Source organism: Barbatula barbatula (assembly GCF_947034865.1).
Source record: "Barbatula barbatula genome assembly, chromosome: 5".
NCBI classification, from domain to species: domain Eukaryota; kingdom Metazoa; phylum Chordata; class Actinopteri; order Cypriniformes; family Nemacheilidae; genus Barbatula; species Barbatula barbatula.
Genome location: NC_136769.1, coordinates 18779517 through 18807190, shown reverse-complemented (window position 1 = coordinate 18807190; position 27674 = coordinate 18779517). Strand labels below are relative to the sequence as shown.

The following is a 27674-nucleotide window of genomic DNA, read 5'->3' as shown; positions in this document are numbered from 1 at the left end:
GATGTGAAACTGAAGAATATGGGTTCCTGGGCGAGCCTGGCACAGAAATCCACCTCCACTCCCTCGTCTGGTCTGAAGTCATCCAGTGACAGCTTCGAGCAGTTCCGGCGTGCGGCCCGGGAGAAGGAAGAGCGAGAGAAAGCCCTCAAGGCTCAGGCTGAGCAAGCTGAAAAAGACCGTCTGCGCAGAGAGCAAGAGAAACTGAGGTAGGAGATGCATTTGGAAAAGTTGCAATGACATTGTTACCGTGACAGGGCTAGACACCAAGTACTTGCTCAGTCGGCAATTATTAGTTTCCTGGCTCTGGCAAAATTTTGGCCCCACCTTAAAAAGTAATAAATAAATAATATTGTATAGTTGTTTGTTTGTTGGTTTTTCACCAATAATCTCAATAAAAAAGGTAATGATAGAACAACTATAAGCCTGAATGAAATTTCAAATACTGGTGAGGACAACTAATCCGTGAGTATTAAAATAAAAAAGTTTTTTCCAAACGATTTCTGTTTGCTTAAGGCCTAGTGTATTATTTTTACAGGGATACTTGCTAATATGGGCATTTTGGCATACTTTTGTGTGGATGTGTCTGTTAAGAAGACCTTTAAGAGAACTTAATTCAGTATTTTGCACGCTGTCAGAGATGCGGCTTTCTGGCAAGCGCGCAAATCATACACACAGCCTGTATTGAGTTCTCTTTTTCGTCGTCTTGCGAATATGGCAGGGCTTAAAAATGTACAAATTATAAACTCCTCGGCGTAATATGCAACTGGTCCGATCGGGCAACTAACAGTTCTCTCAACTGGCCCGAAGATCTCCCATGCTTGCCCAGGGCCAGCAGTCGTTTTGTCGAGCCCTGCGTGGCTTGTATTAATACCAGAGCAGTGAGTAGGATTTAAGGTTTTGATTCTCTATAAAGGGGCAGAGATGACGAGGAGTCCACAGAATCTGCCAGAAGGTCCCAGGAGGAGCCCCGCAGGCGGCCGGAGCAACAACAGGTCCAGCCCCCTCAGCAGCAGCACCAAGCTCAAGCTCAGAACCCGGCTCCGCCGCCCACTGTCCCACAGCCCTCTCAAGCCCCGCCCCAGTCCCCCGCCTCTTCCCAGAGTGCACTTGACCAACAGAGGGAGCTTGCACGTCGCCGGGAACAGGAGAGGAGGAGGAGAGAGGCGGTGAGTTGCAGTCTCTCCGCCAAGAAAATATTTAGGATCTTTGTGTTTCGTTTAATGAATTCAGTCAAATTATTATAGAAAAGTGATTGAGATGATTACTTGTCAGCGTGTTTTCTCCAATTGACTGTTTTCTCGATTTTTCCAGATGGCAGCTACTATTGACATGAATTTCCAAAGTGATTTGATGGCTATCTTTGAGGAGAACTTGTTCTAAAGTGCAAGAGGAAAAGAGAAACTGCAAAAAAACTGATTATGGATTCCTGTACACGGACAGAATGGACTTGTAAAGCAGTAAGGGACAAAAATCCCATCTGACCACAAGAAACCCTGAAGAGGCTGAAATAGCAATGCATAAGCTGAGGCCCCGTGAGGGAGGCTGTAGCGCTTCTTTTGCCTTAGCAGAAAGAGGGACCCTCACACTGGGACGTCATGGCCTCTCGGGCATTCCTCCTGGATTTGGCATTGCGACCAAGGCAGGAAAGAGAGGACTCGTGTGACTCTTAATTCAGAAAATGGGAGCAATGGACAATGCGATCGACGGAGGAATATCTAAAGGACAAGAAATTTGAAATGTACTGATTATCTGTAGTACGGCATCCATCGACTGCCAAATGTCTGTGGGGGATTTGTTTTCACGTTTTGTTTCCCTTCCATCGTTTTATTTTCGCTATATCCTTTCCCCCTTTTTCGCGAAAAAAGCAAGCAGGCAAATGGCAGGATGGGACTGGGGGCACTTAAGATCTTCCTCGAGAGAGGAAGTACAGCTCGCCTTACACCGCTGACTTGTAACCACGACAACACAAACAATATTCACCAGGGGCTGTGATCAATGACTAAATATGGTGTGTTCCGCACTGTTATCATGTGCAGATTTTTCATTATGTAGGATCTACTGTACAAAGGTATTTTCTTAATTACCGTTTCGGTTGGTTGATTGGTTGGCTGTTTCTTTTCTTTTTTTTAAATATTTTTAACTCTCTTACCAACACCTCACTCACCCCCTACGATCTATGTCTATGCCAAACACACATATCCTTTTAAGCCGATAGCAAAGACCCGAAACACTTCACTTAACGTCTTTCTTAATATATAAATCTATTTTCTTGTTCTCCCCACTCGTCATTAAAAGTTTAGGTAGTCTTGTAGAAAATAAACCCTAATATATGCATTATTCTGACAAGTGTTAATCGAGGACAGAAACGGAGATATGGTTTCATTATTCATTGTTTTCACGTCAACCTGGTGATGAATCCTATCGGAGCGCTGATCTATAAGGGGCGGTTTCAGAGTATCGTTTAGTTTGAATATAATTTAAAGAATACAGTAACTATTTTAAGTGTATTATACGTATAGAAGGAAAACGCGCAACTCTGTGCAACTGGTACATGTACATTCGCAACGTTATGTCAACACCAGGCAAATTTGGCTCTTGGGAACACACTCGGCTGGTCACTGCATGACTCCTTTCTTTTTCACCGATCATTTTATTACAACTGCAAAGAGAGAACTCTGTATGCTGTACTAGATATAATGACAAAAAGTTGGAAACAAAAAAGCTAAAAAAAAAAAGGAAAAACCGTTCTGATTTATCATTGTTCTTGTTCGATTCTAGTAGATGTGTTCTAATTCTGTTATTTGACTCGGCAAGGGGGGCGGGGGCACAATTTGAGACCTTGGCAGGTCCTCTGAGTTTTCTCTTATAGTGTTTTCTCCAGTGCCTGTATTGTATTGCGATTCTAGTTGGCATATATTACATTCTGGGAGGGCAAGGGAGGGGCTGTGCGGTCCGAAAGAACCGGGTGGGAAATTCGGGGTTTAAGGGAGAGCTTGTGTTTAAAAGACAAAAAAGGAAAGTCAACATTTTATATTTTACCCATTTACAATATTCAGGTTTAAATCTAGTTTTAGCTGGACTTATTAAGTATACGCCGAGCGACTATGTTTTCGTTTTCTCAAAACTGCTTTGAGGACGCATTCGAGCAGCCACATCATCGGTGTGTATGTGAATGTTTGGATGTCATGTCGGTATGGTTGTCGGTATGTGGCGGGGGGAGGTCACTCTTACCTGGAAGCTTGGATTGCAACAACACTTCATTTACACAATATGCTTTGCAAACTTTTGTTTTTTTTTGTTTGGTCATGAAGTCCACTTATATAAATATCTCATTTTATCCTTTGGTTAATTTGGTCTGTAAAAGTTCAAAGAAACACTTCATTCCTTCGAGCCTTTAAATGTATTTTCATTTTTCCATGGTAACAGTTGGACATTACGTGCCATAGATTTGGATTATCCAGAGAATGTGCTGACCTGCAGCTCAGCAGAGAGTTTGCTTTATTCAGGTATTTTGTTCTTTTGTTTTTGTTTTCTTTTGGGTTTGTTTAACATTTTCCTCGATTACTGTTTGGTTATGTGCGTGGGCTATCGAGGTCAATGGTTCAATCTGTTATGATCATGAAATAAACTCATCTCTTTTATAGAAAATTAAATGAAACACAAATGAGCCTGTCTCCTCTTTTATAATGCATCATATCAGCCATATAGAGTATCTCGCTGTTGTGTTGGTTCTTGAGGATTTTCTTTCTGTAACACTACATAAGCTAAAAGCTAAATATGTTATTCATGAAAAAGGATCAATCAAGTCTTTTTTAGAGGCCCTAACAATTTTTATTTGTTATTGAGCCTGCTAATAAGCGCCACGGCCCAAAATGTATTCACAATAACATTAATGACAATCATGCTGTCCAGTCAAAATATATATGCAACAAAAAGAGAAAAACGAGCACACACTCGTTGAGGCACAATTTAAAATGTATGAATAGAATTAATGCATCGATGATGTAAGACGTTGTTGACGCTGGTTGTGTTTTATGTGATGTAATGTTGCTGCATGCTTACATCATGCCGAAGCGTCTGTTTCCGGTCAGTGATTTCATGCGGTTTCATAAGCCTGCAGCCGTCTGACGTCAGAGGTCAAATAGATTGCGGTGCAACTGATTTTTGACCATAGATACTGCATGTTACGATTTAAACGAAATCGACATGCACATTTATAAGATGTACTTTAAATATCTACATTATTAAATCATCTGTAGACACAGCGCATTTTCAGCGGACTTTTATTTTGGCATCTATCAGACAGGAAATGCCCACATGCCTGAAAACGAGTTGTAGGACATGGGGGTTAAAATAGAGGTTTTTAGGGTGAGTTGGATCACTTTACAATTATTCAAACCTTTATGTTTAAATGAAGTATATGTAAATAAACGTCGCGTATGGAGGTAAAAACGTAACGACAGTTAGCATAACATGCCTGAAAGCGTTCTGTCCTGCTAATCATGTAGCAGTGCTGTGTTTACTACGTCCTGTCTTTTTAAACCCGTCAAGTTCTTTTCATTTCATGGCATAATTTTGTACACAGATGATGGTCTATCTGTCCTTTCCAGTGGCGATGTTTTGGATTTCAAATCAAGCCGAGTATTTTGAGGAATACATCGTGAAAAGAAAGGTTGTTGTTTTAAAATGATAATGTCGGATTATTGGTGGCACGTTGAGCAAAATGGCTTTAAAATGTTTTATTTAGTGTTCGGTTGTAGTTGCTGACGTTAATCTTCGTAACACCTCGCAACGAGGGTCTTTTATCTACAGCTTTTTTGAATGTTAATGACAAAAATCTAAATCTGTATCAGTTACATTGGTGTACAGGGAACACGGACGAGCAATGAACAATTCTGTTTTAAATAAATAAACTCATTATGTATTTACTAACAACAAATGCAGTAAAAATATATATTGACTTGAGAGTTGAAATAATATCTTGTTACTAATACGTTTTACACATTTTTCAGAGAGAAATCTTCCCCCCTGATGAAAAAATGAATGTAAGTTTTTAATATGATACACCAATTAAATGGTTTTAGTGCTTGAAACATGCATGTCGTACAAACTCCATTGGTTTGCGGCATTCACACATTTTCTGGACATAGACAGTGATGTTTGTCTTTCTGAAACAGAGACAAAAACTAGAAGACTTTAAGGAGCGCATGAGGAACAGGAGGGAACAGAATATGCTGAAGCGGATGGGAATGGATTCGGAGGAATGATCACATATCTATCACAATGCAACCGTGGAATCGAGACTTATTGTGTATCATTAAAACACTGTAGTGGGTGTGTTTATAAGTGACAAACCATGTATTTAATGGTTTGAGACTGTGGTTTTAAGTTATATGATTTAGTGAACAGGTGGGGAAATGTATATATTTGTAAATATGAGTTTTCACTCTACACTATCATGCACGTAGTCTGACATGTTTGTTGCTTTCTGAATGACCGTGATAAGACCGCTTTGATATATAAATGTGAAATTCTTTAATCGTGTTGAGTTGTTTGATTTTTGTCACGCGAGCTCAAACACCCCTGAGACGACACTTGTGGACTATGGACACAGTTCTTCTGTGCATTTACTTCAAAGGTATAGTTCACCCAAAAATGAAAGATCTATCTATTATTCCAAACCTGTATAAATGTCTTTTTTCTGCTGAACACAAAGAAAGGATAGCAGTAACCAGAGAGATCTCCAAAGAGATTTACTACCATAGTTGGGAAAATAAATATCAACGGAGAATGAGATCTGTTTGCTTACTGACATTCTTCCAAATATCATCCTTTGTGTTTTGCAGAACTATGAAAATTATACAGGTCTGGAACAATCATTTTTGTATGAACCAGCTTTTAAGATGGATAATGTCTCCCTCCTGGGGTAGGATTGATGACTTAAACCTGTTGCGGGTTTTGGTTAACCTGTACAACACTGCCTCCTGAGGGAATAAAGTGGAATAGACAACTCTCCTAAATGACTGGAAGGAAAAAACATAAATATGCAGAACTCTTTAAGAATGAACCGATTGCCTCACATTTTAAATGGATAAACTTCAGTCGAATGTTAGTTTACATTTCTTGATTACGTGCTACATGTACCTTACATTCAATTAAAAGTTAATGTGACAATGTGAATGGCATCAAGTTTCGAAAACAAAACACTTATGTACACTTTTCTTTACATTATGCTTCGATCAAACTAAAATATGATCTCAGTACTGGCAGCAGCAGACATGATTAGCACTGCAAGGCCTCACAAAGCCCAAACTTTTGGTCAAGTTGATCAATTTTATCAAATTTAACAAGAATGACAATTAGCTAATATGGTCCAAACTATTTAAAGGGGCGGTTTCCCGGACAGAGATTAGTTTAAGATAGGACTAGGCCTTGGTTAAATTGGGATGTTTACGTTGTTTTTAAGAAAATACTTTACAAATAGACATTACGGGTGGGCAACTTGAGACAAAACAAGTCAGTCCAAGATGCTTTCGATTCAAGAAAAATGCAAACATCTTTGTGAGCTTCGTTTGGAACTGCAAACCATTTCTTTTAGCATATTTCTGTTTACTTTACCACTACAACTATTTTTTAAAACTCTTAAATAAAGATACATTTAATTGAGAGGCACAGTGATGTTAGATAGTCTTGTTTTCTGGTAAAAAAAAAAAGATCAACGTTGAATTTATTCGCCTACAGTCTTGCCTCGACAACCAGAATGAAGACTTTTGTGTACTTGAGGACTTTTACTTTGAAATAGGGTCTTCCGGACCTTCTCGTCCATCAGGGTGTGGAGCACATGCGATCATTTCTGGCTTCACAGGTCTGGTGCAAATCTGTCAACAGGGAAGTGTCAAGATGGCCCCGAGTGGACTAAAAGTAATCGTAAACGACAGTAAGTGACGTGCGGTCTCAAACCGTGGTTGTTAATACATTTACTCTGTAGAAGTGTAATAATTGACATTATACATGATGTTATATTGTGCTGGTGTGATGGGCGTATGTGCATAATTCATTGAAACAGCAGGTGTACAGTGAGTGCTCGATACGTCATTTTGGACCACACTTCCGTATGAAGCTATTTGAACTCAAACTTTCACATGTATTTATCACGAGTTTAAAAGTTTGCCTGGCACACTTATTTAATGATAATATAGACTTCTCTATAATATAGATAATATAGACAAATCTGCACGTAACGTAACGTAACGTGTGTCCGTGTGTGGTCTTATGATCAACCTCACGGTGGATATTAAACACAGGAAATGTTTAACTTATCCACCACAGCATTTGAGTTTTTACATCAATCCACCCAAAAATCATGTTTACTTTATCCCAGTTACAGGTCGCATGTTGATCATCATGTTTACATGTATTTGTAATTTCCCCATGTTGAATCACATTTATGAAAATGGGTCTCACAGACCTGAACGCAAAATATTTCTAATAAGAATGACAATTGAAATACAAATAGCCTTCATATAGTGTAGTTTCTGTGTATATATTTGATGATATATTTTTTCTGTTTCTTTGTGTAGAAATTATCAATGATGTGATTAAGAGCATTAAGAAAGATGGAGAATGGAAGGTAATAATAATGCAGTATATTGACCTCGTATCATATATTTATATCTTTGACAAGGGCTCAGATCTCTTTGTAATACTTTATTTTTCTTATTCAGGTGCTTATCGTTGATAACCTCAGTATGCGGATTCTGTCCTCCTGCTGTAAAATGTCCGACATCATGGCTGAAGGGATCACTAGTGAGTTATATTCTTTGTTCGGTAACATTGAAACGTATGTGTGTTTTGATAAATGAGAATTGAATCGACTTGTACATTTCCAAATATATTGGGTTATCTATAATGTACTGTTACTAGTTCTTGTTGTGAGATGTGTCTGTGTTTGCTGCTCGAGCCATTGGGAAAACATTGCATAAATTAAGAAAAGTACATTCGAGGTGTTTTTCTTAACAGTTGTGGAGGACATTAACAAACGCAGAGAGCCCATCCCTAGTCTGGAGGCCATTTACCTCATCTCCCCTGTGCCAAAGGTCAGAACTCCCTATTATATACATTATATTATAGACTGCCCGTCCAAAAAAATGGTAATATTTTGTTGGACCGTCTTTGGCCTTCATAAAGGCACGCATTGGCCATTGCATCGTTTCAAGCTGGACCGCCGTGCAAAGTGTTCTCAAGGATATCCCAAAAATTCTCAATGGGGTTAAGGTATGGGTCTCAAACTAAATTCCTGGAGGGCCACAGCTCTGCACATTTTAGCTCCAACCCTAATCAAACACACCTGATTCAGCTAATCAACATCTTCAGGATTACAAGAAACTTCCAAGCAGGTGTGGTTCAGAGCTGGTTGGAGCTAAACTGTGCAGAGCTGTGGCCCTCCAGGAACCGAGTTTGAGACCCATGGGTTAAGGTGTGGACTCTGTGGTGGCCAATCCATGTGTGAAAATGATGTCTCGTACCTCCTGAACCGCTCTTTCACAATTGTCATCTTGGAAAATGCCAGTGCATATAAGAAAAAACCTGTTGATGGAATAACCTGGTCATTCAGTATATTCAGGTGGTCAGCTGACCTCCTTCTTTGGGCACATAACGTTGCTGAACCTAGACCACCAATGGAATGTGAGGCTCTTACCTATTTGCTTAGTTAAATCCAGGTGGTGAATTGTTATTGGACGGGCAGTGTATTATGTTATATTTTATTATAGTCATTTCAAATATTGTATGGTACCTATAAAGTAATGGTCTTAAAATAAAGTATCTTTTTTTTTTTACAGTCTGTTCATTCGCTGATCAATGACTTTAAAGACTCAGCCTACACTTACAAAGCAGCTCATATCTTCTTTACTGACAGTAAGATAACTCGTTTTACTTTTTGCTATTTCATTCTTTACACATGGTTGCATAATAGTAAAAAAATTGGAATGCACCTATTCATTGTTTATTGTTACTATTTTCCACATTTTCAAACCAAAGCATTCAAAATGAAATAACATGAATGGGAGTAGGGGAAAATGCATTGACATTACAAGAAACCGTCACTTTAAAGTCCCAGTGAAATGGAAAATCACAATGCCTATTTTTTCATGAATTACTGCAGCGTTTATTGTTAATAGTTTATCAATGTGGGTCATTTTCTTTTTAAAATTGTGTAGCCTCATAGTCTTTAATTAAATTCTGAAAATGCACTTCCTCCTTGTTATAACTATCCATCACAAATGACGCATGCTAGACGGCTTGGGCAGAGCATCCATCAACTCCTCCCCTTCAACTGTCAGTCTGCTGCCAGTTCCATTTCCAAATGCAACGGCTGTTTTTATACATCCAATCAAATCGCAGAGAAAGTCGAAAGCCACACCCTCTATTTTTCTAATTAGAGTTTTAATTTAACTCGGAAATGCATCAAAATGCGGAAGTAAAAACGCTCGCAACTTATTATCAGTGTTGTGTTAATGACACATCTATGTTCACTCTACCATCAGCTTGTTCAGATGGGCTTTTCGCTGAGATAGGGAGGTCAAGGCTTGCCAAGGTCATCAAAACCCTGAAGGAAGTAAATGTGTCTTTCATACCGTACGAGTCGCAGGTGTGTAGCTTTTAATGGCTCCTCTCGGTTTCTGTAAAAATGCAAATGTCTGCCTGCATGTTAGGATTCATCTCTTGGGTTGTTTTTGTCCAAGGTGTTTTCTCTGGACAACCCAAATTCCTTCCACATGCTCTACAGCCCAAATCAGGCTAATTTAGATGAAAAAAACAGGATGATGGAGGCCATGGCCGAACAGATCGCCACTCTCTGTGACACTCTGAAGGAATACCCAGCCATCCGCTACAGGCAGTACGGACCTCACCATCCACCGTTATTTCCTGTTAGATTCTAGTGAATTCAGCTTTCTGCTGTAATGTAAGTTTGATGTGTACAGGAAGTGTAAGTGTAAACCACATGTGTGTTTTTAAGGGGCCCGAAGGAGAATTTCAGCCTGGCAGAGATGGTGATGGACCGTCTGAACGCACATAAGGCAGATAATCCCAGCATGGGGGAGGTAAGATGGGGAATGTTTATAATGCATAAATAGACCATTTTAAACATGTCGGGTCTTGTTAACACCCCAGACATTTCACACATACTGTATTCTTCACACCTTCTTCAAATTCTTCTCTTTAAAGTGACACTCACGACTGCTGTGCCATTTCTTACGCTGTCTTCTGGACTGTTCTTTCTCTTTTATTTTCTCGTCTCTCAGCTGATATTTTCCTGAGCTTCAGGTGGGTGCTGTAATGGAAATTTTGACTCTCATCCATGAAATATGAAAATCTTTTTTAGAGAATTTAAATAAAAATTAAACAATTTGCCTCAAAATTCTGCTTGTGTTTCATGGATTTGGAATTTGGTTTTCTCTTTGTGCTTTTCTGTTTCTGTTCTCCTAGTTCTTATTTTAATTTTAGCAACTTAAACAGCTTAGCCTTTCAGTCTATCTTTTAACATTTTGGGCAATTTGTTAAATAATTGATACAAAACAATCCAAAGTTACATACCGGAATATTGTCAAATGTGTCAGTAAATTAATTTTGTGGATTTCAAGGTATTCTTTATTCAGTGTCGAGTTGGACTGTTCAACAATTAATCGCATCCAGAATAAAAGTTTGTGTACTGTGCTTATTAATTTAGTATTTATATATACATACAGTACACGAACATGTTTAGGAAATATTTGCATGTATATTTATATAAATATTTATTAATTTAAACATATATACATTTTTATATTTCCCTTAAATATATACATGTATGTGTTTCAAAATACAAAAATAAACACAAACACTACACAAAAACATATTATATAAACACAAACTTTTATTCTGGATGAGATCAATCCTTAAACAGTTTTAGCGTTAGGCTACTAAATGCCGAGTAAAAACATGACTTACCAGCCAGGAGGAATTGAATAAATATCCAGATTTCTGACTGTGATTGTAACGTTTCTGTGTGTTCGACAGGGCACTGATAAAGCTCACTCCCAGCTGCTTATAGTGGACCGTGGATACGACCCCATCACTCCCATCCTGCACGAGCTCACCTTTCAGGCCATGGTCTACGATCTGCTAGACGTCCAGCAGGACATTTACAAGTGTGTGATTTTCTGCTTTAACCCTAAAGATTATTTCCAAGTGACCTGTGAGCAGTCAATCTTAACATGTGTTTGCTGACAGATATCAGACTACAGGGATCGGAGAGGCCAGAGAGAAGGAGGTGCTGCTGGATGAGGACGATGAGCTGTGGGTCCAGCTGCGGCACATGCACATCGCAGACGTCACCAAGTAAAAGCAGCCGTGTTGTTATTTGTCTGAAATGCACTGCTGTGGTTTGGTTCTGATGGTTCATGTTGTGTTGCAGGAAGGTGACCGAGCTGCTGCACACCTTCTGCGAGAGCAAGAGGATGAACACGGACAAGGTAGAGATGCCCTTTTTCCGTCCATGCACTGGGATGTCATGCCGTGCTTGATGGAATAAATTATACAATATATGTGAATTAGGAAATAAAAGGACATCAAATATTGTTTTAGTTTAGTTTAATAACGTCAGAAGAAACATGGGATGTAATGATTCACTCAGCTGCCGATGCACGATACGACTTTCACTATTTATTTTTTGTACAAAATGAGTTTAGACAAATAAGAAATTAAGTGCCATTTTATTATTTCCTAATTTCCTACAAATTTCTTTGTAAAATAAAATGATCTGTATAAATAAATATGTCAAATGACAACAATAAATAGCAATTTTTAATTTTAAATACAAATGTTTCTTTAATATAATCAAAAGACTTTGTTTTTTGATTATATTTTTTTGTTACATTTATCTGTATATCCCGTTTACCAAGTTCGCAGTAAACACACTGCGACCCCTGCTGTTCAAAACATGTATTGCGTTTCATTTAACATCCTAACCGACTTAAATCGTCAAATATTCTAATCGATTTTTATCCGGTTACATCCATAAAAGTGAGCACATATGTAGGACAAGAAACGACTTGAGTATAAATAAATAAATGTAAAAAAATAGAAATGCACGAATAAACAAATACATGCATAAATAAATTATGTATAAATACATTGATTCTACTTCGAGAAACTTTAACAACTGTGTGGGATGTTGATCATTATTTACCAACATTTAAATATTTAATACTGTGATTGACCAATCAGAAATAAGTTTTTTAAAAGAGCCACACATAAATGTTTATAAATATGTCAACATTTGGTCTTGTTGTGTTCCGGTGTATTTTATTTCCCTTTTCTCCCTTGTGTATTTTTTTTAATTGTATAGACTATTACATTTAAGCTGTACATCACTATAAAGTCATTCATATTTTTCAGGCCAACATCAAAGATCTCTCACAAATGCTGAAGAAGATGCCGCAGTACCAGAAAGAGCTGAGCCTGGTACGAATTCTCAGAAACAACACAGTCTTTAACAGTCTTTAAAAGTCATGTTGGTAACTGTGTGTTGTTTGTGTTCTTGGCAGTACTCCACTCATCTGAACCTCGCTGATGCTTGCATGAAGAAATTCAAGAATCTGTTAGACAAGCTGTGTGAGGTGGAGCAGGTCAGTATACATTACATGCTAATAAATGCTATTGTATGTACAGTACACACAATAGATTGCGTTAAATACATTCCTGTTACAAATCCTAAAAGTATTATGCGAGAGCTCAGGGGCAGAACTATGACCTAGGTCAGTAAAACACACCTACAGGAAGCCATTGCATAATCTGTGAAAGAACCAGGGAACTTTCTATAATAGACTTCCTGTCCATTTAATGCATCACACTGGATGGAGCTAATACAACCAGCTTACTGAATGTGTTCTTTAGAGCCTTGTACATATCACATGACGATGTGCTGGTAGATTATCTCATGTACCTTTTATTTGATGGATTTACATGTTTCTGATTAAAATATTATATCACATGTTTATGAATTAAACCGTTTTAGTCATCTCAGGGAATAATGTTAATGCTGTATAACTCAACATCTGTGTATTTTGTGTACAGCTGCGCTGTATTACACAACTTTTGTATATCCCGTTATTAAAAGATCCTGTTTAAAATGTTGGTTGAAGTAAATCGCAGTTCACGGTCGTATATGTCAACTTCCCATCAGTATTTCGTGTCTGTCCAGCTAAGAGAAGGCTGTCCTTCTGAAATCCTGTATCTCCATATTTTCTTTATTCCTCTCCACAATTTGTTTTATTAGTCACTCTTCATGTTTGTCACTGGATTTTGTAAATATCCAACCAAGAAAAGTATTAAAAAGTGATTTTAAACTTTGACAACATTAAATCATTTATGAAGCACAGTGTTTTTTCTATTTCCTTGAAACTGTGAATTTGGACATCTGAGGTTTCAGAAGGACAGTGACGACATTCAGTGCCTCAAAATATCCTTTCTTGACCTGATTTGAAGAAATTAGGTGCTTGCAAGTTATCTTTGCTTTTGAGTCCTTGTATTCAGAGATGGATGTGTGTGTTTCTCTGCAGGATTTGGCCATGGGATCAGATGCTGAGGGTCAGCCGCTCAAGGACGCTATGAAGAGTATCGTCCCTGTTCTGCTCAACGCTGAGATCCAGCCCTATGACAAAATCCGCATCATCCTGCTTTACATTTTCCACAAGAAGAAGGGTATCAAAACTTGATTTCACGCGGGACAGACATGTTCATCTCATAAACAGAAGCGTGATTTCACTGTATCTTCCCACAGGCATTGGTGAAGAGAATCTGAACAAACTCATTCAGCATGCAAACGTGCAGCAGGACAGAGACATCATCACCAGCCTGCAGCATCTGGGCTGTCCCATCATTACTGGCGTAAGATGATTTCTCAATACCACAAGAATAAGCTTTCATTCCGCTGAAGCATTTCCTCTATTCTCTGTCGTGTCTTTTAGGGTGCTAATGCCGGTAAGAGTTTGCCCGATAGGAAAGAACGTACAGAGCCCACATATCAGCTCTCCCGATGGACGCCCATCCTTAAAGATGTGATTGAGGTCAGAAAACACTGAATGGGTTTGTTGTCATACAGGAATGTAATGATTGTGTTCTCATTTACATCCTCTCTGCTGTGCAGAGTGTGATTGATGACAAGTGTGACAGGAAGCAGTGGCCGTTCCTGTCTGAACCCGCCCCCACCACCACCACACAGACTGCTGTCAGGTACCTGCACCCCACATTATATTTAAAGACGGATCAGTTTGACTGTCAAATGTCAAAACATTCAATGTAATAATCAAAACTGAGATTTCTAAACATCATAAATGTACTCGAATCGTACCACAGCAGTGCACGGTTTGGACACTGGCACAAGAGCAGATCTGCCACAGAGTTCAACAGCGGCCCTCGACTCATCATCTTTGTGATCGGTGGAGTGACGCATTCTGAGATGCGCTCTGCTTATGAAGTGACCCGTGCCACTGAGGGCAAATGGGAGGTTGTGATCGGTGAGAGGAGATGTCATTCCTACCAATAGAGATCACCCACCAATACTTTTTCTGTATACTCATATTTTCTTCTACCGCAGGCTCGTCTCACATTTTAACTCCGACTAATTTCCTGAATGATCTGAAGACGCTGGGGCAAGCATCCTCTTAGCCGTCACATGAGCTCGTGTGAACGCAGATGCATTGAAGTTTGGATTGTATGAATTAATCACTCAAAAAGACACATTATCCAGATTACCTGCTGATCTTATTTGCTGTCTTCTAAAGTAAAGTAGTTATTTTATCTGGCTAGGCTGAACTGGTGGCATACGTGTATATATAAATGCCGTTATTACACTGATATTTAATATAAACGAAAATATATGTGAAAATGCTTTAATAATGGAAATATGTGGATAAAATCTTGCCTGTATAAATATCAGTTCTGATTATGTGAAGACGTATAGACCTCAAGACACGCTGGAAGAGACTGGATTGTGAGACACTGTGTATTGACTGCTTTGTTTATTATGATGGTTTTATCTCACACCCGCCTTTAACTGTAAAACGTCCACGTTCCTTTATAACTATGATAGACATGTTTGTAACATGCAGAAAAGCAGATATTTCTGTTTGTAGTTTTGCTTGATTCGGAGTTATCTGTCTCTGTTTGAGTGATAGCGGCCTTTGTGTTTATCCTGCTATAAACTTGTGCACTTTCTTCTTTTATTGTTACGTTCTCACAGATTGGGGACTGTCTATTGGGCCTCTCCGTCTTTTTGTTAACTATTATAAATAAACTTTACATATACATCATCTTTGCACATTTCCGTTGTGTAATTGTGGTAAAGGCATATGAACAGATATCTGTGTGATGATTTGAGTCGGTCAAGTTCACATACAGTACATTTGACTATAAAAGCATTTACTGAGGACGTGTGTGTTTGAGCAATATTGTTTTATAGAAAACTAAAATCTGTATACAAATGTTTAAAGACTGCTAAATTATTACTGAACACTGTCCCAGACAACAGAGATGTGCTGGTTGCATGTGTCTTATATAGTCGTCTGCTCTCTTCTCACATACTAAAATAAGTTCAGTTCAAATAAACACTTTTGTAATAGGGAGCCATGCGTTTGATGGTATACAGTTTGCCCAAAATAATAGTTTCAGAACTGGTCAAATAAAATGTGCTAATGGCAAACTGACTTTGCGTTATTCTTCATTTTAAAACTTAGAATTGTTGTATGAAACAAATGAACTTTTATGTAAAGTTTCACTCAAAACAATGTGTTTCACGTCTTATACTGTAAGTTGCAAGAATGCATGAAATGGTATGTTTTTATACAATTATTATTTATTGCTAATGCCTCGTGTCTAATGTTAAATTGTATTCAAGTAAAAACAATTCAAGTTAATTATTTAAATGATTTGAATAAATAACATACAAAAAATCCCTAATAAATATAAATGAAGGTTAAAAACAACAATCACATATACATATTTAATCCAGGTTTTACAGACTAGGGGGTTAACGCTGTTGTCTGCACATATTCAGAAATCCACTAATGGGTTCTGGTCTAAACACAGGCTGATGGCGTGAGTCGATCTCTGTCGATCGGAGATACTGATGCTCAAAGGATTTTAGTTTCTCTTCATTAAAGATGATCACTCTACTAAAGAGAGGATTAACATCTTTTATCTGGGATTATAAAAGGGATATCTGGTTAGGTTTTCTAATGGTTTGGGGTTTATTGCTGATGCTTACGGTCTTCTGAAAGCATTCGTTCCCTCTCTGTCAGCATCATCTGAGTGCAGAGAAAAGCTGGATCGACCAAGATCTTTACTCAGCAAGTCTTAACTGGCAGTATGACTTGTTGTTTATGATTTAATAGAAAGAAACTTGCACAATTTTGGGAAGAAATAAAAGAAATATCCAGATAAAGATTTTAGGCGAGACAGCTTTGGGAATTGACAAGATGAGTGAGGTATTTAACATTTTTTTATTTTCCTATTGCCCATCCTTTTCAGATATCAGTTTTGTAATTTATTCTGTAATGTGCATTTCTTTTTCAATGCATCTTTATCAAATTGGTTCAGGACGTTTCAGTCGACAAGAACCATTTGGTCAGCATTGTAAGTAATGGTCAGCGTGGAAGAATAGAGGAACAGCGGTGCTCGTTTGGACCACTAACATCTCAACAAGTCCCTCTCTGCGGCCCAGGTCACACATCAACATAAATGATGCTTTTTTTTATCTGTCATTGACGTTTTCATCTCATTTCAAATGCTACTTCATTAGATCCTGATGACATTTACCAGCTTCTGGTGAACAGTCAGAGCCACAGATTAGATGACCAGCGGGTGATGCTCACTTCATTACCGGGAATGAAGGCATTCGCCATCAAAGAGCAGAAAGAAACAAATACATTGAAGACAAGCTTTGATCACATCTGTAACATGGTCAGCGGCGGTCATGTGAGTATTTCCACTTATTCCATTTATTGAGTGAACTACGAATGCAGAAGATATATTCAAGTGTATTTATATCTGGACTGTTGCAAAAATAACACCTGTCATTTAGAGTTTCAGGAGACGGACCCCTCGAAAAATGCCCTTGACCCCTGCGTCACCAAACTTCAGTCTCAGCAATCCCACTCAGCATTGTGATAATCCGGATTCCTTCAACAAGCTTCCATCTAGAACAGCTTCTTTCAGCCCAATCTTAGACAAAGACCGAATGGATTATGATTTTCAGGTGAGTTCATGAATGCTATCTTTATATGAGCCCATAAACTATTTGGAGTAATGTGAGATATTTTAACAGAACCACTTTTCTGTTCAAATAAATGATCTATGGTTTATATAATGTACAATTATTGATGTCAGGGGAAGTAGAGGTCTTAAAGGGATACACCTCTGGTACCCACTTTATGCTTCAGACTTAAAGGGACAGTTCACCCAAAAATTTCATTTACTCACACTCTTGCTTTTAAACCTGCATGACGTTCAATGTCCTGCTGAACACAAGGAAAGATATTTGGAAGAATGATTGGAACCAAACAGTTCTGGGGATATTGACTTATAGTGGGAGAAAAAAACAGCAACGTTGTCAATATCGGTTTTCCACATTCTTGCCTTTTTGTGTTCAACAGAACAAATAAATAAATACAGATTTGGAACTCGAGGGTGAGTAAATGATGAACACATTTTTATTTTGGGGGGAACTGTTCCTTAAAGTCTGAAGCAGGTAACCAGAAGTGTAGTGAAAAACATAGCAAATTCTGGCAACCACATAAGTGTAATGTCACTTGGATTGATATTTTACTCTCTAGGACAATAGCATTGACGGTGACATACAGTACAGTACAGTAAAACTTCTTCACAACGCTCAATGCAAACCATTAATGTTTTGTTAAATAACCTATCAAATGAAAACCTTCATCACTCATCTATTAAAGTGTAAATCCCTGTAATCCTGTCTTTTAATCCTCAAGGGTGAGCAGGACCAGCTTTTCTGTCTAGTGAGTCGAGAACAGCGTGGAAGTATTGACAAACAACGCTGCTCGATCAATCCCCAATCACATTCATCCAGGCCATCAGGTTAATCCTAATGAAATCCATTACTATCATTCCAAATTACTTTATTTAAAAGAGAAAAAACATCAACCGGCAATCCAGTTTGTGTTTCTAATCTTTATCTTCCAAACAGATCAAGAGGCTGAGCAGTTTTTTACTCTTATTGCTAATACCCAAAATCGACGGTTGGACGACCAGCGAGCAACCATTAAACTGCTTCCAGAAATACTACAATCCACTGGTGTTACTGGCCAGGAATCTGATCAACTCTTCAATATCGTCTCCAGAATACAGGTGGGTCAGGTTCTTAAATACTCTCCTATTGAAAGGGTCACATTATACATTCAAAAGCCATTCGAGTTTGGGACTGTTCTTTACAGAGGTGAAATGATTCGAAGCACTTCATAAAACAGTTCTTTATTGTGATACGACTATTGAAAACACTGTATAATATTTATTTAGTTTTCATTTGCTTTTTTTATAGAGCAAATTCAGTCCAGCAATAAGTGGGTTATTTTAAGATCACAATCCCCATTAAGAGATCTGTTGTTGCACAGAAATAGAAACCTGGACAGATCATCATTAACGTATCATTAAAGTAAAAGCATTCTGTGATAACACTATGTGCACTATCGATTTGTTTTCTCTTTGGCAGGGCTCTCGGATAGATGATCAACGCTGCTCTGCTCCTCAAATCCAGCTGGGGTCCCCAGCCCCCCCGAGAAAGTCTCACTCTCGACCCGTATCCCAGATTGTCCCTCCATCTGAATCAGGGTTGCCCGGGAGATCAGCATCATTCGGTCCGGTCTCAGAGGTGGGCAAACTTCACAAAACAAATCTAGCACCTATCAGCGAAAAAGCTGATTCTTTGGATGATTCTTGAATCTATCAATTAATAAACGCAATAAAATTGGTTACTCGTGATACCTAAAAATGCATGACACCTAACGCAATAACTAACTGTAATGAATTCGATCTTACTAATGTGTTGCTTATTTAACTGTGTGGAATAAAACGTGTCTATTGACCCTGGACACACCAGATCCGACGGTTTAGTTTACATGAGATATATCTAAAGCTTTGATGTTGTTGCTGTGCATAGAGCCGGATTCAAACATTAACAAAGAGACATCTCGAAAGACTCATATAAATGCTGATTTCACAATAAAAAACAACCTGAAATTCACACAAATATCCAAAATAACAGAATTATGGAAGATGCTTTACTGCAAACATCAAGAACAATAAACCTCCTCCTACTACATTTGATGCATTTCTTTTTCCTCAGGAACAGAACTGTTTTGATCAGGACCAGTTTTTCTCTCTCGTCCATAATCTACAGCAAAGTCGAATGGATGACCAGCGATGCTCATTTGAACCCAGCAAATATAGTTCTTCCACTATAAAGACTCCCAACACTACACCCATGGGTATACAACAAAAAGCATCCGCCCCTCAGATCTGCCTGACTCCCGCGTCACCGGCTGTACCCCCAAAAGCTCCTTCCAGATCGACTTCTCCCACCCTGATGCTCCGTGACTCACCTGTCGAGCCTCTCCTCAGATCATATGGCCCTGGGTCAGATGAGCAAAGGCTACTGTATGATGACATGCCCGTGCAGGTGTGACATTGACAACACTTTCAGCTAATATTTATGTCTATTGTTTGATAGAAGAATTATAAGAATTATAATCTTTCTGTTTTACAGATAACATTTCAAATTTCCATGCGTTTCCCCCCACATGAAGTAAGTTTAACATCCACAAAACCAAAAAGAAATACTGAGTAGTTATGATTCATTGTTGGTTTCCCTTTAGGCGCATGGAACAAACATTCAGCCGTGTCTATTACCCGAAGTCTTTCTCACAGTTGGACAGCCAGGAGAAACACTTGTGCTTCCGCTCAACCCCAAACCCGGCAGACCCGTCTCCTTCAATACGAATCCACCCAAAAAACATCCCTCCAGGTCTGCATCTCCTCACAGGTCTCCTGCCGGACATGAAAGGGAAAGATCATCTTCTCCAAACCGAGTAAATGTGACTAGTCCCATGAGCCCGCATGAGGATTATTTCTCTCTGATCCAGAGAGTCCACACGGCTCAACTGCAACAGAACAACGGACAGGAAAGAGGAAACATGAACAGGGAACCTAAGAGGGGAAAAGGAAAAAGTGGTGGAAGGAAAGAGAAAAAAGAAGGACATCGAGAAAAGAAAAAATGAGAGACTCAATATTCAGTATTTCCACTCATGCTGGTTTTATATGAGCTATCTTCCACTTCATTTGTGTAATAAAATGGAAATGTGCATTTATTTTAATGTTTGCATGAGAAAGTATTATGAAAAATGTATTTTGCTGATTAAAGGAAGTTAAGTTATTCAATTTGTGTGTCAATGTAGCAAGAGAATGTGAACGTGTTTAGAAATATCTTGTATGATGGAGGATCAAATACGTCTCTTTGTTGTGTCAATCTCTTGTAAATAATAAAATAACAAAGTTCTTGTAAGATAACTGCACGTGTTTAAATGACTATCAATCCTTCATGCCATTGCAATGAACAGACGACTTGATGCTCACTTTGGTGTGTCTTACTTATTTGATAACTTTGTTAAAATGCAAATACAAATTGTTATTACAAGACATATTAACGATGAACATTGAATTAACTGAGCAATATAATTGAATGAATTCTATGCACGCACGCTAGTTTAATACAATATTCAAGCAGCGCTCTCTAGAGGCCGTTTGGGTTCGACATCACGTATCGCATTCAACTCTCGCGTTACTTGTCGTAGGCCGTTCCGTCTGCGCAGCGTCGCGTGCATGCGTAAGCTGCGTCGGCCAATAGGAAGCAACTACACTCAGAAGAGGCGGAGCTTTTGTACTTTTCGTTAGCGGCACGTTTTGGGAAGAGTTTGTTTTGCAAAGTGTTTTTAAGTTTCTGACGTTATTAAAGCGATATTTCTGCGGCCGGCAAAATGCAAACTCTCAGCGGAAAAACAGACGTGATATTCGTATGTATTTCGAACCTTTAAAAGAGCGTTCTCTTTCATTTCAGTTATTAGCTAGGTTAGCCGTGGATGCTAACTGAGCTCTATTGCTAACAACATCATAACTGACTTGAGAGGATATAAGTTAAACATCATTGATCAATAAACTGTTAATATTGTTTTCTGTGTAATTATGTTATCACCAGATTTAGTAGTGAACTGGATGTGTAACTGTAGATAGCTAAAGCGTCACGTGTAATGTACTTCACACCTCATCTTTGCGTTCTGTATTCACATGTTAACTGTAAATCTATGTGTGTTTTCCAGGAAGAAGATGATTTGGCTTATGAAGAAGAGATAATCAGGAATCCCTATTCAGTCAAGTGTTGGATGCGTTACATTGAGCACAAGCAGAATGCTCCTAAGCCTGTGCTCAATATGATCTATGAAAGAGCTTTAAAAGAACTGCCTGGCAGGTACACACACACACACACACAGTCTTATTGTGTTTCTTCAATTTGAGAGTGCTGGATCTTAACTTTCTAATGAATGTTTTCCAGTTATAAATTATGGTACAATTACCTGAGAGAGAGGAGGAAACAGGTGAAAGGCAGGTGTGTCACAGATCCAGCGCATGAGGAGGTCAACAACTGTCACGAGAGAGCTCTAGTGTTTATGCACAAGGCAAAGTTTAAACTTCTGGTTGTATAGTTGTGCTTCGTGGAAGAAGCCGTTGTTTATAACTCTTCTATAATGTCTCTTTAGATGCCGAGGATATGGATTGATTACTGTCAGTTCATGGTGTCTCAATGTAAAATCACGCGAAGCAGACGGACGTTTGATAGGGCATTAAGAGCGCTGCCCGTTACCCAGCATGGTCGCATCTGGCCCCTGAATCTTCGCTTTGCCCGTAACTTACCTCTCCCGGAAACGGCTATCCGTGTTTACAGACGTTACCTAAAGGTAAATATAATATTATGCTGGTTGACAGGTAAAGCTTTGTACGTCAGTATACTGAAACGTTTTGTCTTATTTATAAAGTAATCGTGCTAATGTTTTTTTGTGACTGTGTTTAGTTATCACCTGAGAATGCAGAAGAATACATTGATTACTTACGAAAGGTTGGACGTCTGGATGAAGCTGCACTTCGGCTGGCAGCTGTGGTCAATGATGAAAACTTTGTTTCCAAGGAGGGAAAGTCGAATTATCAGGTCAGCAGGTTTTACACTTTAGACGCAAGTTTATTCATATGCCCATATTCTGGAATGATTTATTGATTAAGAATTAAATAAAATACAAAATTGCTGCAGATTAATAAAAGGTGTCGGGAGGATAAGCGGACATTTCTAACCCAAACATGGTTGGTTAATGGTATCACATAACCCAAAAATCCTATTTGGGCATTTTTTTACTTAATCATTTTGAAATGCATTGTCAGAGCAGTACCTAGACACAAACTGTAAATGATGCGATATTAGATATGATATTAAACGTATGAATAAATACAACGCAGACATTTCTTTGAAATAGAATCGAAACTCATTCAAATCTAATTGAATTGCAGCTCTGGCACGAGCTCTGCGACCTCATCTCACAAAACCCAGACAAGGTGACATCATTCAACGTGGGTGCCATTATTCGAGGAGGTCTCACTCGCTTTACTGACCAGCTTGGCAAGCTGTGGTGTTCTCTGGCTGATTACTACATCCGCAGTGGCCACTTTGAGAAGGTAAACATGCCCAAGCACAACATCTGTTACTTCTCACCGTATGCCAGCCTAAGTTCAAACAAAATGAACATGTGTCATTATGTGTGTCTAGGCTCGAGATGTGTACGAGGAAGCCATCCTAACCGTAGTCACGGTGCGAGATTTCACCCAGGTGTTCGACAGCTACGCACAGTTTGAGGAAAGCATGATCGCCGCCAAAATGGAGACCACGTCTGAAATGGGACAGGATGAAGATGGTGAGTGTTTATTTGGGAAGATCTCTTACTGCAGATGAGCCTTGATGTTGGTCTAACAGAATCCTGATGTCTCCCATGCAGATGACATTGACTTGGAGTTACGGTTGGCACGGTTCGAGCAGCTGATAACTCGACGGCCGCTCTTATTGAACAGCGTGCTGCTGCGTCAGAATCCTCACAATGTTCACGAGTGGCACAAGAGAGTTAAACTCTACGAGGGTCAACCACGACAGGTCTGAAACAATGCTTGAGTCCTCAAATCAGCTGATGTCTTTCTCTGCCTTACTGATGTTTAGACTTGGTTTTGTGCTTCTGTAGATAATCAACACGTATACGGAGGCTGTGCAGACAGTAGACACAATGAAAGCCACAGGAAAGCCTCACATGCTCTGGGTTTCCTTCGCCAGATTCTATGAAGATAATGAACAACTGGATGACGTATGAAGTCTTTCAAATTCCTCTAAACTTGATTTGTAAAAGCGTTATTGTTGACTCATGAATAGATTTCTTTAAACTATTTCTAAAAACTCTTCAACTTGAAGGCTCGGACCATCTTTGAAAAGGCCACCAAGGTGATTTACAAACAGGTGGATGATCTTGCTGCAATATGGTGCGAGTATGGAGAGATGGAGCTGAGACATGAAAATTATGATCAGGCTCTACGCATACTAAGGGTGAGATGCCAAGAAACTGCCACACGCCAGCATGAGTGTTTTTGTCAGTTTCTTTGCTGTCTAAAATAGAAGAAACATGATTTCTCATATCAGTAAGATATTCCTGATTTTAAAGCAAATGCTTTGTTTGCAGAAAGCAACAGCGATTCCGGCAAGGAAAGCAGAGTATTTCGATTCATCTGAACCAGTGCAGAATCGAGTGTACAAATCCCTTAAAGTCTGGTCCATGCTTGCAGACTTAGAGGAAAGTCTGGGCACATTCCAGGTATGTTATTGTTACCTGGTTGTTTTTCTTTTTTACTTTCAGAACTGAGGGGACGTGAGTGTGGATGTGTCGATTTATGCACTGAATTAATGGATCTGTTACTTTTTTAGTCTACAAAGGCAGTGTATGATCGGATCATTGATCTCAGGATCGCCACACCTCAGATTATTATAAACTATGCCATGTTCCTTGAGGAACACAACTACTTTGAGGACAGCTTCAAGGTAAGTGCACATATTTATTTGATTCTTAAAGTTGCCGTGATCCAGATTTTGTCCTCTGTTTTCTGACACATTCCGAGTGAAACGATTTTTCAAATTAGAAATGTAGTGGGCGTGGCTTGTTTTTTCACCAAGATTTGATTGGATGTATAAAAACAGCCGTTGAAACGTGAACTGGCGGAGGAGTTGACAGATGCTCCACCCAACCCATCTAACTTGTGTCATTTGAGATCCCCACTAGAGGGCGAGAGTGCATTTTCAGATTTCAATTGAAGGTTATGAGGGCAATAGGAATAGGAATTGTTATTTTTAATTTCACTGGGACTTTGAAGAAAATGCATTGATTCAGAGTTTTTCCAATAAATTGACTGTGATTCATGTTTTTTATATTTGTTTTGTGATTTTAGGCATATGAGCGTGGCATTGCCCTCTTTAGATGGCCTAATGTCCATGATATCTGGAACACTTATCTCACGAAATTCATCGATCGATATGGAGGCAAGAAGCTTGAGAGAGCACGAGATCTGTTTGAGCAAGCTCTGGATGGGTGCCCTGTGAAATACGCCAAAAGTAAACCACACATTAAATTAAACCATATGAGTTAAATGGATTTTTTTGTGACTCAGTGTAAAATCTATAATACATTGAAATATCATTGGTATAATAAAGGGATAGTTCACCCAAAATGAAAATTTTGTCATCATCTACTCACCCTTGAATTGTTACAATTCTGTATAGATTTCTTTGTTCTGATGAACACATGGGAAGTTTTCTGGAACAATGTCAACTGATCTTGACTCCCATAGTATTTATTTATGAGATCTGCTTGGTAACTAACATTATTCCAAATATCCATCTTAGTGTTCAACCAAAAAAAGACATTTATACAAATTTGGATCAATTCGAGGGTGAGCAAATGATAACAGAATTTTCTTTTTTGGGTGAACTGTCCCTTTAAATCATTAAACTATTTAAACATATAGGCTGGTCCAACAACTCCATTTTAATCTACAGGAAAGTATTTTACCATAATGCTGCTTTGGGCTCAAATTATGTTCATATTTTATTTCTGGTGTTTAATAGCGATCTACCTGCTGTATGCTAAGCTGGAGGAGGAATACGGTCTGGCACGTCATGCCATGGCCGTGTATGAGAGAGCCACCTCTGCTGTAGAACCAGGGGAGCGCCATCAAATGTTCAACATCTACATCAAGCGGGCAGCAGAGATTTATGGGGTTACACACACAAGAGCCATCTATCAGAAAGCCATCGAGGTAAACCGTTCAACAGTTGCAATAGTTGTGTAACGTGCGACAATGCTGAATACCACGTGGATCTGTTCATCTCAGATTATGAGTTTTTGTTCTGCCGCAGGTCCTGCCAGATGAGCACTCCAGAGACATGTGTCTGCGTTTTGCTGATATGGAAAGCAAACTTGGAGAGATCGACAGAGCAAGAGCCATCTATTCCTACTGCTCTCAGATCTGTGATCCAAGGGTAACCCTTCACATTCTATCCAAAGGAAACAGCTTAAATAATGCTTCAGAATTGTTGACAAACTCATTTCTCTCAACAAACAGATGACTGCTCGTTTCTGGCAAAACTGGAAAGAGTTTGAGATTCGCCACGGGAATGAGGACACAATCCGTGAGATGCTGCGGATTAAACGCAGTGTGCAGGCCACTTATAACACACAGGTCAACTTCATGTCCTCTCAGATGCTAAAGGCCACCACTGGAACAGGTATTATTCTATTTTCTTTCTTGTACTTGTGTCTTTGTAAAGACTAGTCTTGTAAACTGTTTAATTCCACGTGTGTTGTAGTGTCAGATCTTGCTCCAGGGCAGGGCGGGGTGGATGACATGAAGTTGTTGGAGCAGAAGGCTCAGCAGCTGGCAGCAGAGGCCGAGCAGGACAAACCCAAACCTAAAGACAAGATCCTCTTCGTCAGGTCTGTACTGCACCCTAGTTTAAACCAAGGCGGGCCACCAAATAAAACCATGCCTGCGTGGTGATAAAGCCAGACTCAAAGGGCTTTTTAAAGGATTCCGCCCTCTTTATGTGGTTTTAAGAAAATGACGTTCCTATTGTTCTGTTTACTTGAACTACTTTTTGACCTTTGTTTGGTTTGCACAGGAGTGACACCTCTCGCAGCGAACTCGCCGAACTGGCCAAACAAGCCAATCCAGATGAGATTGACATTGATGATGATGATGAGGATGCAGAGGATGGAGAACCCGATGGTAAGTTTTTGGTATTTTGATGATGACGTTGGATTGACTTGTATGATTTAGGACAGTGGCCTGATCATCTTGAGTTTGTGTCTTTGCAGAGGTCCAGCTAGAGCAGAAGTCTGTCCCCACTGCTGTCTTCGGAGGACTAAAGGAGGACTGAAACAAAACACATTTTACAAGAACCAGCACATCAGTTATTTGAATTAAAAATTTGTTTTTGAAAACATTGTCATGCAATACTGTCTCAGACCACTGGGAGGCACTCTAATTAGCATGCTTATGCTTTCATTTTTCTGAAATGGCATTCGGTCAATAAAATGTTCAAACTTTAATATCTTCGACATTTAAAGAGCAATGACCTTAACATTTTTGTTATCAGATTGTGACACTGTAATATCTGAAGGCACTGCCCATTATCGCAAGGACATTATGGGTGGAGCTGAAAAAGTAAGAGTTGTAATGACACTGTTCAGACCTTTGTTTGTGCACACATCTGAAGCTGCGCTTTCAAGAATCTGACAGTAAAAACAAAACATATTTGCTCAATAAACACCGCAACCATTTCCTTGTACGCAAACATGTTTCCTACCTGAAGGTTTCTTCTGTGTATAGCCTTTAATGGGTTTTTTAGTACTGAACGGTTTCGGGCTTAAACAGAAAAAAAGGAAATGTTTACTGTACATTTTGTGTGTTGGCTTAACCACTACAAAGCAAACTAGAAAACCAAAGCATGAAGAAAAAGAAACACCGCTCCTCCGTAATTAGATTAAAATAGTTCTGCAAGTTAATCTTCTTAAAAAGTTACAACAGAGGTCCCTTTAACTCACCATGTGACTTGGCTTTCCGTGAATACAGGTTTCTGTTAGCATGTCTCCAGCTTTACTCTTAAATTATTTTCAGAAAAATCCTGTAATAAAGACATTTTGGGGATAATTAACAGGATTTAACACAGTTGTCATACAGTAACACAGTACAGTAACAGGCACATGACACACTTGTGTATTGCGTGTTCAAGACAATGTGTCTTTCTGTTCTAAACAGCCATAATAACATGTTGACGAGGTTAAATGATACTGTTAACATTAAAAGGAAATACGTTATAAACAATACATAGTAAACATCATTTTCCACGTAAAATCTCAGTTAAGCGTTGTGACGCAAAGGAAATGAACAGCATTATGTCGGCTCCTGGGCAAGTTATACCTGTCCTG

At 39.0% G+C, this 27674-nt stretch overlaps 5 protein-coding genes across 7 annotated transcripts in view; all 5 read left to right on the top strand.

The window, feature by feature from the left end:
• brd4 (bromodomain containing 4) overlaps nt 1-3660 on the top strand; it is a 43597-nt gene extending 39937 nt beyond the window's left edge. For all 3 annotated transcript variants that reach the window (XM_079456879.1, XM_079456878.1, XM_079456877.1), the window contains 3 exons: nt 1-206; nt 914-1166; nt 1312-3660. In XM_079456879.1, coding sequence (XP_079313005.1) covers nt 1-206; nt 914-1166; nt 1312-1380 — 528 coding nt within the window. In that variant the 3' untranslated portion in view covers nt 1381-3660. The remainder of the gene's footprint in view (nt 207-913; nt 1167-1311) is intronic.
• A 400-nt stretch (nt 3661-4060) lies between these two features.
• Nucleotides 4061-6195, top strand: pet100 (PET100 cytochrome c oxidase chaperone). Its single transcript, XM_079455836.1, has 4 exons — nt 4061-4368; nt 4586-4672; nt 5013-5045; nt 5178-6195. Exons 1-4 carry the CDS (start codon nt 4342-4344, stop codon nt 5265-5267), a joined length of 237 nt encoding a protein of 78 aa, XP_079311962.1. The 5' UTR covers nt 4061-4341; the 3' UTR covers nt 5268-6195.
• A 309-nt stretch (nt 6196-6504) lies between these two features.
• Nucleotides 6505-15745, top strand: stxbp2 (syntaxin binding protein 2). Its single transcript, XM_079457606.1, has 19 exons — nt 6505-6937; nt 7581-7630; nt 7725-7806; nt 8020-8096; nt 8841-8916; nt 9546-9649; nt 9744-9898; nt 10019-10103; nt 11059-11189; nt 11272-11379; nt 11456-11513; nt 12439-12504; nt 12588-12668; nt 13602-13743; nt 13823-13929; nt 14010-14108; nt 14189-14274; nt 14398-14558; nt 14639-15745. Exons 1-19 carry the CDS (start codon nt 6901-6903, stop codon nt 14707-14709), a joined length of 1776 nt encoding a protein of 591 aa, XP_079313732.1. The 5' UTR covers nt 6505-6900; the 3' UTR covers nt 14710-15745.
• A 534-nt stretch (nt 15746-16279) lies between these two features.
• On the top strand, nt 16280-20623 carry LOC306893764 (uncharacterized protein). The gene is made up of 9 exons (XM_079455791.1): nt 16280-16526; nt 16639-17016; nt 17123-17296; nt 18036-18141; nt 18251-18411; nt 18773-18931; nt 19406-19738; nt 19826-19864; nt 19935-20623. Exons 2-9 carry the CDS (start codon nt 16906-16908, stop codon nt 20334-20336), a joined length of 1485 nt encoding a protein of 494 aa, XP_079311917.1. The 5' UTR covers nt 16280-16526; nt 16639-16905; the 3' UTR covers nt 20337-20623.
• Nucleotides 20624-20877: 254 nt separating this feature from the next.
• xab2 (XPA binding protein 2) lies at nt 20878-27541 on the top strand. The gene is made up of 19 exons (XM_079456884.1): nt 20878-21128; nt 21432-21580; nt 21665-21788; nt 21870-22067; nt 22181-22315; nt 22669-22833; nt 22925-23069; nt 23151-23302; nt 23388-23507; nt 23612-23743; nt 23877-24008; nt 24119-24232; nt 24637-24799; nt 25313-25503; nt 25604-25726; nt 25810-25972; nt 26054-26180; nt 26366-26472; nt 26562-27541. The coding sequence occupies exons 1-19, from the start codon at nt 21093-21095 to the stop codon at nt 26621-26623; spliced, it is 2538 nt and encodes an 845-aa protein (XP_079313010.1). The 5' UTR covers nt 20878-21092; the 3' UTR covers nt 26624-27541.
• Nucleotides 27542-27674: the final 133 nt, after the last annotated feature.

Excerpts from the sequence above, each read along its gene's own strand:
- stxbp2 (XM_079457606.1), top strand. The coding sequence starts at position 6,901 with ATGGCCCCGAGTGGACTAAAAGTAATCGTAAACGACA. Across the intron at positions 7,807-8,019 it reads CATGGCTGAAGGGATCACTA|TTGTGGAGGACATTAACAAA; the intron begins GTGAGTTATATT and ends TTTTCTTAACAG. Across the intron at positions 12,505-12,587 it reads ACCAGAAAGAGCTGAGCCTG|TACTCCACTCATCTGAACCT; the intron begins GTACGAATTCTC and ends TGTTCTTGGCAG.
- xab2 (XM_079456884.1), top strand. The coding sequence starts at position 21,093 with ATGCAAACTCTCAGCGGAAAAACAGACGTGATATTC. Across the intron at positions 22,068-22,180 it reads TTTACAGACGTTACCTAAAG|TTATCACCTGAGAATGCAGA; the intron begins GTAAATATAATA and ends GACTGTGTTTAG. Across the intron at positions 26,181-26,365 it reads GACAAGATCCTCTTCGTCAG|GAGTGACACCTCTCGCAGCG; the intron begins GTCTGTACTGCA and ends TGGTTTGCACAG.
- pet100 (XM_079455836.1), top strand. The coding sequence starts at position 4,342 with ATGGGGGTTAAAATAGAGGTTTTTAGG. Across the intron at positions 4,369-4,585 it reads TTAAAATAGAGGTTTTTAGG|ATGATGGTCTATCTGTCCTT; the intron begins GTGAGTTGGATC and ends TTTTGTACACAG. Across the intron at positions 5,046-5,177 it reads CCCCTGATGAAAAAATGAAT|AGACAAAAACTAGAAGACTT; the intron begins GTAAGTTTTTAA and ends TTTCTGAAACAG.
- LOC306893764 (XM_079455791.1), top strand. The coding sequence starts at position 16,906 with ATGCTCACTTCATTACCGGGAATGAAGGCATTCGCCATCAAAGAGCAG. Across the intron at positions 18,412-18,772 it reads ATATCGTCTCCAGAATACAG|GGCTCTCGGATAGATGATCA; the intron begins GTGGGTCAGGTT and ends TCTCTTTGGCAG. Across the intron at positions 18,932-19,405 it reads CATTCGGTCCGGTCTCAGAG|GAACAGAACTGTTTTGATCA; the intron begins GTGGGCAAACTT and ends CTTTTTCCTCAG.